Source organism: Phodopus roborovskii, unplaced genomic scaffold (genome assembly GCF_943737965.1).
Source record: "Phodopus roborovskii unplaced genomic scaffold, PHOROB, whole genome shotgun sequence".
Taxonomy (NCBI): Eukaryota; Metazoa; Chordata; class Mammalia; order Rodentia; family Cricetidae; genus Phodopus; species Phodopus roborovskii.
The window spans coordinates 4,848,897-4,861,027 of NW_026126611.1; the positions used below are offsets into that span (position 1 = coordinate 4,848,897).

The 12,131-nt window shown below is 45.1% G+C and overlaps 1 protein-coding gene across 1 annotated transcript in view; it reads left to right on the forward strand.

Moving 5' to 3' along the window:
* Prkn (parkin RBR E3 ubiquitin protein ligase) overlaps positions 1-12,131 on the forward strand; it is a 959,805-nt gene that overhangs the window by 358,302 nt on the left and 589,372 nt on the right. The window contains exon 4 of the mRNA XM_051206078.1: positions 5,743-5,864. Within this exon, the coding sequence (XP_051062035.1) occupies positions 5,743-5,864 (122 nt within the window). The remainder of the gene's footprint in view (positions 1-5,742; positions 5,865-12,131) is intronic.

A 12,131-nucleotide genomic window follows, 5' to 3' on the forward strand; every position in this document is an offset into this window, starting at 1 on the left:
TGAATGCGGGAGTGTGAGAGCTCACACCTAGTTTGCTGTAGTCCCTCATTAAGGCCGTTTTGATGGCTCAATTACTTAATGTGTTTCTTTCTCTAATACCCAGAACATTTACAATAGGAGATCTAAATCAATTCATTCTCATAAACCTTCAGTATCAAGAAAAGGATAGCTCTGTGAACGTAAACAAAGCAGTCTGTGACTGTGAAGCCTACCGTGGATTGCCATTGTTGGGTCAATGGCCAGTTGGAAGGATATGCACCGATCTGTGGAAACAAGGCTTAACTTCCCTCTCTGCTGATTTCTGATGACCCTGAGCACCACTGTTGAATGCCTGTGGCAAAAATAAAAAAAAAAATGGTAATGGAAATTTTCACAAACGCTCTAGCATTAATAGAAGAAAGGGGGAAAATTGGTGATGCAGGATGGGTAAGCAGAATCCTAAATGTGTGTGTGTGTGTGTGTGTGTGTGTGTGTGTGTGTGTGTGTGTGTGTGTGTGTGTGATATCACTGACCTTAATTCACCAGTGTTAATACCCAGTTTTTAACAGTCCCTACAGTAGTGAATAAAAACTGCCTCCCGAGTCTAAGTTTGTATCATGTGGTCAAGTGGCTCCTTTGTAGTTAGAAAATGCATTTGAACCTGCACCACTACCCTGGGGACACCACTCACCCTAGGAGTTTTTGCTTGCTAAGTTATGAAGCTATGATGATTTTTTACCTGATTTCAAAAGATAATCATTAATTTGGCAAATTGGCCACTAAAATGTAATTTGGGAAGCTACTTTGAATTCCCTACATTGTCGTTTTAATGCCACAATACAACAGGTATTATTCTGTATGGACTTAGTGTTTTTAAGTATCTGCCTGCAAGGATGGACCTGTGTAATTACTTCCTGTTTCTACCCATTTAAAAAAAATGTACTTATAACCCTCACATCATTAGGAAAAGTGATTCCAGTGAGCGGCGAGTAAGTTTAAGGGTTTGCACCATGATCTGTGTTCCACACCACTATGGAATGGTGAAGGATTTGGTTAGGGATGAATCAATCATAAAATTAATTAGTGAAAAATAATCTCTGGGTTATGGGGTAGGTTTAAGATGTAATTATTATGTTAGAATTATAGAACTCGCCGGATGCGGTGCTGATTCGCTTTGCCTATATTGTTTACAATCCTTGCCATAGCCTGTGGACTGGTGTGTCTCAATTTTGGAAATAATATCATGGCTATAAAAATCAGTAGACTGGTTCACAGTAGCAAGATGTTTCTCAGGTTTAACGTGGCTGTTGAGACTCAGTTACCACCTCTCTTAGTCAAGATGGACACATTTGGTGCTGTAGAGATTTCCTTCATGTCCTGCGTATGCGGTTATCTGAATTGTAATTTGATCTAGCCAGGGATCCCCAAAGCATCTGTGCTAGAAGACTTTGCTGGCTGGCCCTCACCCCTTGCCCATTTCTAGGGAAAACGAGCATCTAAACTGTTCTCTGCTTGGCTTTGTGCTTTATTTGTGAGAGCACAATCCTGAAATTATGCCTCACTCTACAGTTTTACCTTGGCACAGGAGATCTTTTTATTACTTTCAACATGAATAATGAAAAAATAAATTGGCAACAACAACCAAGAAGAAATCAAGCAAAGGCATTACATTTAATCAGCAGTTTTTGCCTCACCAGATGAAATTATTGTGCAGGTACATTAATTAAAAACCCAAGCAGAAAAACTTGAGAATTTAGTTATAACTTGTTAAGGGTAGTCTCCTTAGAGATAACTAAACCTATTTGTGGCACACATGTATTGGATGGCTGGTTATATAATTGGAAGTTGTTTACAATACAGCACTACCTTGGTTACTCCTCCCGACTTAAGACTAGGTAGGGCTCAGGAAAAGCATGGATCTCTGTGTGTGGCTAGGTTCAGATGGCTTAAATAACTTCATGGAGATAGGCGGGGATGCAAAGCGCCCTCCTTAGTAGAAACTCATCTAGGCATGAATCTTCAGAATCTGTTTCCTCTCAGGGATAGGGAGTCAGTCGAAGCTGGTCTTGGGTTCCTGATCATTCCGCACACCCAGAGCTGAGATTATGAGCACACACCAACACACCTGGATCAGATTTTGACCTTTAACATTTTATTATACTAAATCCCCTATAAAATTTTAATAATAATTATTTTTTCTGTGTAACTCAGTTCTGTGATGCCATTAGTGTCAACATGAATTTCACGAGTTACATTCTAACATTTTGCAGGATGTATGGAATCAGTCTGTGGAGTTTGTCTGGCAGAGAGATATTCTAAGAATTTGATAGTCATAGCAGCAAGTTTTAGGTTACTGCTTGCCTTCACACTGCCAGACCTAAAACTTTTATAGCACTTGAAGTTGTAGGGGAATGTACCGACCCAACAGATACGTATTTTTAATTAAGTTCAAGGTTCTTCTCTTAGCTTTCGGGCCATATAAAATGGTATCGTACACGGTGGTTGTATCCCTAGGAAGAATGGGACAAGTATGTTACATTTAGTACAAAATACAAATAGGCTGAGCTTAGGGCCAGTAGCAGCTACAGAACAGAACGTGCCATGAGGGATTCAGCGGCATGACAGGGAGACAGTCACTTTACCCGACCATAAGGAGAGAGCTGAGAGGATAGGTAGCATCCTTTATCTTTTCACCAATAGCCTTCCGGAGACTGTGTCTGTGGTTCTCTAGAGGGAGGGTCCTAGTAGAAGGACCACACTTCTGTGTTTAACCTGCCTAGCTGAGCAACTTCTTCTCACTTGTGATTTACAGGTGGGTGAATTCTACATCCTTTGGTGACTCCAGATGAGGCGCTATGTAGAGGTGGCGATTCAGGAAGTCTCTACTGCATGAATTTAATTTGGAACCATATTAGTCAAATTCCATGTGCATTATTTGGACTTGTACAACAACACCCCAACATTGTGTCTTAACAGCTTTCCAAGTTTCTGCTTATTGAACGTCACTTCTCAGTCTATGTGGTTAGAGATCTAAATTCACACAAACCATTTAAACCTTCTGTGGTTCTGTGTTTTTAAAAGCCCTTGCCATCAAGATGCTGCGGGATTTAAGATGGACGTGTTATTGTAGGCAACTTAATCATGAAAATTAGTCAGAAGTATGTACGTGAAGACTGCGCATCTATCCAGGGTACAGATGCATACAGGACGCCCACCAAAATGAGCACAATTGGTAAACTTCAAAAAAGGTAGACAGCTTAACAGTTTCTGTAGGTCTAAGCACATTAAATGAAAAGAGGGATGTGTTATAAATTTGGCTAATTCAGTTACTTTGGGTAATGAAGGAGAGATCTCGGGATTAGGAGAGCAGAGATCTTCAAGGTCCGAAAAGAAGTGGAAATGGAGGATGGCCCTTAGTGACTAGAGGCGCCTGCCTGGTTGGCTTATGACGGCTCTCCCAGAGTCAGCCTGCCTGCGGTGGTCTCTGCAGTGAGGACCCTGGGAGAGCCTCAGCTGCAGACTCTTCAGCCAAGCCAGCGGTAACACTGTCTACAAAGTTGGGGGGGCATTTGCTCCCATTCCTGCCCAGTATACTCCAGGCCACAGTGGGACCCAAAGAAGCTGGCCCACTGTAAATTGTGTCACACGGCCAGCAAGGCAGGGGGCCCACTCTGAAAGGGGCTCTCGTGTTTCCCCTGAAGCCTCAGCTGCTTGCCTGAATGGAGCCAGCAGCTTGAAATGTGCTTCAGTCGCGACTGCCCTGACCTTGATCTCCCTTAGACTGGCTGTTAATCGGCTGGCTCTGGATAGCAAGGTGTAATGGATTGCATGTCATCCCGTGGACTTCCAGGGCACCGCCATGGCACGCAGCATTCTGTGAGTGGCTTCTCAAGGACTTGGTGAAGGTTGAAGCATGCAGAGGCCGAAGGGCTCCTGTCTTCCCCTGATGCATCATTAGCTCAAACAATAGCTCAGACACTGCTGTTGCTGTACAGGAAGAGCAGAGTCTGCAGGCCCCGCGCTTGGGCCAGGCTCCTTTCAATACCGAGCACTTGGTCATCTCCTCTGCTCACAGTGCCCCAAGTGAAGCCCAGACTCCGCTCCCAAAAGCTTTGGCTTTTCTTTTATCCATTCTCTATTTTTATTTTTCAAGCTTCACAGAGGGTTATGAAAATTGTAGGGCTCGTTTTTTTTTTTTTTTTTTCCCCATTGCTGAAAAGTCTTAACAGTGAGGAAATTTGAAATCCTTCACAGGGTTAACACAGGTTAGAGTTGTCACTGTTTCTGTGATCATTTGATAGTCAGTCGTCTACTACAGTGCAGTTACTGTAACATTGACTCATGTCTCTTTGTTTCGGGCATGATCTACATATATTTCATGAAATAATTATATTTGCTGATAACAATGTGATATTCATAACTTGGAAATCTTGCCCCCAAAGGCACTATAAGCGACAGAGAGGGGTCAAAATAGATATCATCAATACAAACATGTTTGTATCGTCTGACTTCCCCCTTCACACGGGCAGCTAGTCATTGCTGAGGAGCAGCCGTTATATAATATATTGAAAAAGCATCAGAATGCTCCTTACGTTATCTTCTGTTTTACACAGGATTTTTTTTTTTGTTTGTTTGTTTTGTTTTGTTTTCTTCTTCTTCGGCAGCAGAGTTTGCAAAGCTGAGGGAACAAATGGCAAGGTCTTCCGCTGTTTTCTCTTTTCAGTCAACTGTATGCGTTTGAGTGACCAAACTTCTCATTCGTGTGATCACAAGAAATACTTACTCTTACTAGATGCTTCTGACAATGGTTAAAAATGTAAACAAATGTTTACGTCATGACAATTTGGCATCCCACCACAGCAACAGTTATGTAAAACTTATCAAGTAGGTTTGGAAACTTAGGGGTTTAGAAAGCAAGCATCATACCCTAAGAGCTCATATTCAGTGATTTTTGAGACACAGAAGCCTAAAGTATCCACAAGGTTCCCTTATTTTAAGGAGTAACACTTTGATATATTAACACTTGGGAGAAATGATCTGATTGATTTTTTTTTCTTTACACTTGGGAATACTCTGTTTGAAAGGCAGTGGTCCAGCTAGAGAGACCTTTAGCAAATTGCAAAGCCTGCGTAGCTACACATCTGCACAGATATACACATCTGCATATCTTTGTGTCTGTGTGGGCTGCACAGCTGCACCGGCTGCACTTCTGCAGGATCTGCTAAGCTGCATGGTGCTCGGGACTCTTATTTTGTGTTACTGGCTTTTGGCAAGTGTTCCCTAGAAAGGCGTCAACAGTGGTCCACTCACTCACATTATGAGAGAAAGGCTGCATCGGCTGAGCAGATATGATTCTAAGAAGAAAAGATCTTGAATCTTCGCTGCTGTGTTCAGAAGCGTGAAATAAAATCCAGGGCAGCAGCCTCTGCATTTCCCAGACTCAGAATTTTCTATCCTAGTCCCAGCCTTCAGCAGCGAAGGCATCGGTTAATTTCCCGGTACAGCAAACACTCAGGCCTAGCTCTTGACAGGGGGCTGTGAACTCTGATGAGTAGGTCACCGGGCTGTTGGCAAGAAGAAAGGTCTTCTACTCTTCAACATAAAACCAAGTTTTCTAAATTGCTATGTCCTCACTGAAATTTTCGTCCTAATCTCATGTGTTCCTGAGGAGTTAGTTGTGTGGCTTGCCTCTAACACGCTTTTGTAGAGGGTGTCTTGGCTCAAGTTTGGCCTAGCACTGATTGGGTCCTCTCTTTCTTCCAGCACTCAAACCCACCTACAACAGCTTCTATGTGTACTGCAAAGAGCCCTGCCACAGAGTCCAGCCCGGAAAGCTCCGAGTTCAGTGCGGCACCTGCAGACAAGCAACCCTCACCTTGGCCCAGGTAAGGGAGCCAGGGCATTGTCCTCATGAGACTGCTCTTGCCTGGGTTAATAAGCATGACTCTGTGTCTCTGTGGAGCCCCCTTCCCCGATTCTGACCAAGGGTCCTCACATCGAAAGTGAGACGTTCTTCTGGAAAACTGTGATTGCTGAATGATGGCCTTCACATTTCATATCAAACACAGCCTTTCCTCTGGGTTTCTCTCTGCTCTTTAAGTTCAGCTGGTGTACAGCTTAGTCTCTCAGCTACATATAGCACACACACACACACACACACACACACACACACACACACACACACACACGTCTTTTTCCAGCTCAAATCCAAGGAAAGTCTGGGTAGAGCCTATTTAGAAGTAATGGACTCACAATGTGATGGGGTATTTTATGGAGGAGACTCTGAAGGAGCGCCTTTGAGTACTGGAAATGTGCCATATTTGGACTTGTGTGGCGGCAGCTTGGCTACACATGTCAGAATACTCTAGAGGGTTCATCTAGGAACAGTGCGCCGAGGTTGATCGATTAGGCGACAACTTACCGCTAATAATAGTGAGAGTAGGGGGGACGGTTGTAGACCCGCAGCCACAGCCTTCTGCTTCCCGCCTGCAGCGCAACCCAGACTTGTTCTCCTGTTTTTAAACCGTTGGGGGCGGGGAGAGGATAAGAAGATGGATGCCACCGGGCAACCCACGCCATTCTCTGACACTGACCATAAGTAAAGTTTGGTGAAACCCGGGCCACCTCCTCTGTGCCGGTTGTCTATAGCTGTGTGCACGGATACAGGCAGGGTAGCCACTAGAGCCCGAATATTTATTTTGAGAAAAGGCTCGCCACGCTTTGCTATGAAACACAAGAGCAGCTGCTGAAAGGGTGCCACGCCGTGGCTCAGTGGCAGACTGTGGGAGGTACAGGAGCCCTTGAGTGTGTCAAGCCCTGAGTGAAAGTCCGCTGTTGCCATGAGCTGGCCACGCCAAGGACCCATTGGAAAATGGCGCAGCCTTCCCGCTCATTGGGCGAGGCTCAGAGGGACAGTACAGTCTCTCCCTGGCCCATGTACACGTGTCGCTAGTGTATTCAGAAAACGTCTACAGTTGCTTTCCTCCCCCACCACACCCCAGGTATTTACCACCTGAAGGCTGCTCCGCTCTAGAAACTGCTCCTACCAAGATGAGCTAAACCTGTTTCCTTCTTCAGCTGTGTACTCTAACCCTGCCTCCTTATCCATCTGCGTGTAATTGCCTCCATGTTAGCTGTACGCAGTGGCTCCACCCCTCTGTCCAATGCCTGTAATAAACACACCGAGTTCCCAGGCTCCTGCAGCTTCTCCGCCAGAGATGTCGGTCCACCCCGTCTCAGCTTGTCTGTTTGGTCCACCCCGTCTCAGCTTGTCTGTATGTCTGTGTCTCCCCGTGTTCATCTCTTCTGCGTCCTCTCAACACCCCAGTCTGGTCTGTCCCAAGAGGACAGCTGTTGTGGACATGACAGCAGACTGTGATGTTGATGTGGCAGTGGGCAGTAGCACTGGGAATGTGTGATCCTCACAGCTCTGGGGATAGTTTGAGCGCGCTCTCTCTCTCTCTCCACACAAATGTATATATACCTAAGGATCACACACACACAAGACATAGAAATCAGATGATACAATGTAAAGTTAGATCTGGGTTAGTAAGGGTGGGGAGGATCCTGGGGCATGGAGAGGCCCAGACTGGCAAGCAATGGGATAAGACTCATCGTGTCGATGTTCTGTTTTGTTTTTAGTCAAGAGAATCATAAGTGTACAGTTTTATGTGAAGTTCGTCATTTGAAAAATGTGCTCCATGAAGGACCAATGGTGAAGAAGAATAGCCACAACAAAAACAAATAAACTAACAAACAAAAGCAACTAAACCTTAGAGCCTCTGTCTCCAGGCACTGCATGGTGTCTTGAGACTAGATGCTGACCAGAGCCTGGATGTGATAAGCACCCAAGAGTCAGTCAGAGGGGCAGCCTAGTGTCTGACTGAAAAATAGCTGTGGAGCCCGAGTGGCCCTAGAACACAGAGAGTTCCCTGTGTCCTGCCCTTGTCAACTTGGGAAGAGTCATCCACTGATATAACTGTGTGTATCTTTGGTTGATCGGGAGATTATGTCAATATAAAGAATGCTCAAGACAGTATTCATGACACATCTAAAGGTGTCAACCTCTTTATCGCCAGTATCGCATCATCATGCGCACGCACACACACACACACACACACACACACACACACACACACACACACACACACACACACACGTGTGTATGTTTGTTTGTGAGTTGGTATGGCAGTCCAGGCTTTGGCCCATTCCTTTCAGAGAACAGACGCTCTCTTAACCTCATTGATTCAGACGCGGCTAGGATTCCACCTTCCAGCAGCTTCGCCATCCTCAAAGACTGAGCCCCAGCACTCTGCTTTCTAGGACCATTCCCCGGAGCCATGGTGTGTCACCCGCCGTCCCCAAGACGGCCTGAGGTGCCCTCCATTCCCGCCACTGCTTTGCTTGTCCTTACACTGTGCTACACTGTGTACTGCCCCATCTGTCTGCGTTGGCCAGATCGCCTGTCACTGTCCCTCACTTTACCCTCATCAGCTCACTCCGTGTTTCTCCCGCACAGCACAAGCAGATAATGTTGAACATCAAATCCGTTTCTGAGCCTTCATGCATTGACTCCATGGAGCCCCCACCCTTTGGAAAGCCTGTCTGGCATTTTAGAACTCTGTTACCTTATTATGATGCTTTTGCAACAGATTCCTAGTTTTCTTCCTTGTGTTTCTGTATCTGCGCTTTTTCCTGATTTTTATGACACTTTAACTGAGTGGTGAGCCTCTAACAAAGAGACTTCATGAGGTTAAGTAAGACCCTGATGTCACATTGGTATCAAATGCTGGAGCTGGGAGCAAAAAGTCTTCTCTGCTTTGCCCACAGCCCTGATCTTTCCTAGGATAGACTGTCTACTGTACAAATCCAGCAATCAGCGGTCTGTTACCTAACTACTTTCCACATACTAAAACACTCATGGAAAGCATTCTTAAGGACTTATGGGAAATGGGAACAGGATACTTCAAAGATGGTTTCTCATCCATATTTCAGATTTTATGTAACTGGTCCATAGCAGAGATCAGACAAGTCGGTTCTGTCATTGGAATGACAGTTCACAGTAAAGCTACACCCTCAGTGGTGGACAGTGGCGCTCTAGCCTAGCCTGCCGGACATCACTGTGGTGCTCATGGGAGCAGCTGCTGGCTTTTGCCAAGGGGCATGGTTTCCACATAAATACTAGTCACCTCTTAGATTTCATTTTTCAATTCTTTATAAAAACCCACAGCTTATACAGTATCCTGCGTCTGTGAAAATACGAGAATATGGAGTCTTCAGTAGGTGACTAATTGCAAGCATTTAGTGTGTGGTTAATTTAAGAACATATGCGGAGATATTCCTAAAGGAGGAAAGGGAGACTCATCTTAGCCAGCTGAGTTACTTTTTTTGAGCATACACTTTCATTTTTCCTGTCTAGAGAACTCTGTCTGTCTGCAAAGAGCCACGTGCCCATATTGTGTCTCTGTGGTCACCTCTAAACGTCTTGTTGTTATTAGATACTCATTACTGATGCCAGTATCTCCTCAACTCTACCTACACTGGGCATGCAGCAGCAAGGAGCCATTCGCACCAGGTGCTTTAGTTTCAACCACACTTCACCTTTAATGTGCTGTCCCCAATAAACCGGCAAGGAAGATGGATGTTAGCCATCTCTGTCACGAAAGGACATCGGAGTCTGGGGTTTTGACATGACCTTGCAAGTGAGTTGAGAATCAACTCACACATCAGGTTCTCTACCATTTCCAAATCAAAATATCCTTTCCATTTCACGGTGACCTCGGCCAGGGTTTCAACTGAATGGAGATACTCTTTAGAAATGTGAGTACTCACTGGAAAATAGTGAACTCGGCTGATTGGGAAAAAAAAAAAATCAAAAACAAAAAACATGCCAGGCATTCAGTTTTTCAACTACTTCTTCAAAGATTACCCAGTTGGGGCTATGCAGGAATGAGATGGGGTGAGCCCAGCAGGGGTTGCTCTGGGCATTGCTATTGTTTCTGGTTGTATTTTTGAGCAGTTAAATTGGTAATTTAAAATGACTCATGTCACTGTTCCACGGATTTCCCTAGGACCTGCTCAGGGCAACCAAGGCAGTGTGGGAGACCTCTAACACCGTGGCTGGACTGGGCACTTGCGTTAGAGTTGCTGCTGATAGGGAGGCTCTTTTGCTCTGTGGGATGTTCTAGGCTCCCTGCGGGCTGTGCCTCTCTAACCCTACCTAGTGGCCCCTCTCTCCACTGCAGGCCCCTCCCACCTCCACTCTCAGACCGCCCAAATAAATCCCAGGGGATGTCATTTTCCTCACGAAAAAGACTAAATCATCGCATGATGAGAAGAAATGACTTATCTAAGTGAAAATAAGCGTCAAATACACAAAAGGTGTTTTTAGAGTCAAGTCTTTGTCTCCGATGATACTTAGAGGATAGAGCAGTAGAGTCAATAGAATGTCCACCTGTGCATACATTGCCTTGGGATATTTGCCTGAAAGAAAAGCCCACCAAAACCGTAGCTTCTGATTAAAGCTACACGTTGGAAAACCTCTCCAGCACCCAGGGTGGGTGGCCGGAATTATCCAGCACTAACATCTTTTTGTTTGCACCGAGTTTTTTACTCTTAAAATTAATCAGAAGCCAGGGGATTACTGCAGCCAAGAAGTTTGGATGATATTTCCCCTACAATCACTATAATTACTTTATCTCAAAAAGAACTTTATCTCTGCCACCCTAATGAGATAGTCTGCCTTGGAATAGCATTAAAGCTAAAAGGTTTCTGATGAGAAATAGTGCAATAAATAGAATAAGATGCAAAGTGCCTGGCATGATGGATTTTGTTTAAAATTGGTTTATAGATTAGGCGAAATTTATGTGAGGAAATTTATTAAGAAATATAGTTAAAATGTGTAATCATTCTTAAACTTAATATTTGCTACAGATTAATTGTTGGTCAGGAGTCTGATTGCCTGGGAAGCTAGGCACCTCTGTGTAATGAATTATAGTCTTGGGCTATATCTAAGCTTACTTTCTTTCTAGTTTCAACATCAGACACAATTGCCCCCTCCTTGTGTGTTGACTGCCAAGCATTTCAGAGCTTCTAGAGTGCAACGGGACTCTCTCCCTGCCGCTGCATACTTCCTGAAGTCTTTCCGGGGCGTGACTTTTACACCAGAGTGGCAACCATGCTTGCATTCCATCTTGCCCAATGTTTTCCAGGAGGCCCACAAAACAGATTCTTCTCCTTCGAGCCAGTGAAGGCCTGCAGGCCAAGTGTCTGCAGAGTAGAGGCTGGACCAGTGCTGGGCCCTCCTCCACCTCATTGTACATTTTCTGTTTTTCCTCAGGATTCTTCTGCCCTCTGGCTCCTGCGGCCTACCCCGTTTTAGTTGTGCTCTCTCCATGGTGCTGATCCTTTCTATTTGGTGGCATCTCGAGGGAAAAGACAGAGAGAAAACAGTGCACAGTGACCCAGGGGATCCGAAGAGCTCAGAGCACAATGCTCACGGCATGTATTGTGTTAAAAAAAAAAAAAAACAAAGTCTAGTAGTGTGTAAACACATCAGTACATCAGGTAAAGTGGCCATTTGGAAAGTCAGATTCTGCTGGTTCACAGCGCCCTAAAAAGAGCCAGCTCCTACCAATGGTCACAGGGCACACGCAAAGGGCGTGCCTTGTGTTTTCAGGACAGCTTAGGCTTGTTTTAATGACTCTTGGTGGGTTCTCCAGTCTCTGGCTGTGGCTCTGGTGGGAGAGACTGCAGAGAGAGGAGCACAGAAGGGACAGAAGGCAAAGGGCAGGGGAGAGGGTGAGCTAGGCAAGCAGGAACTTCACCCGAGTCAGTGTAGCCAGATGGGCAAAGCCGGAACCAGTTCAGACTGGGAAAGAACCCAGTGCTCTTGCCTCAAGGACCCTAACCTGACTGTCCGACACCAGAGGTTTACCTGCATTCGAAGCCACACAAACTGTGGATAGTTTTTAGTACAAGCATATCCCAAATTTGAATGAGATATAAGTAAGCTAAATTTTTCTTTAAAACTCTGTGGAATTCAAGTTGAGTTCAGTGCCAGGGAGAGTAATTCTAAGTACAGTACTGTCTCTTAGCTGGGACATTAGCATGGTGATCATGACCCCCCCCACCCACCCACCCCCCCGAGAGAG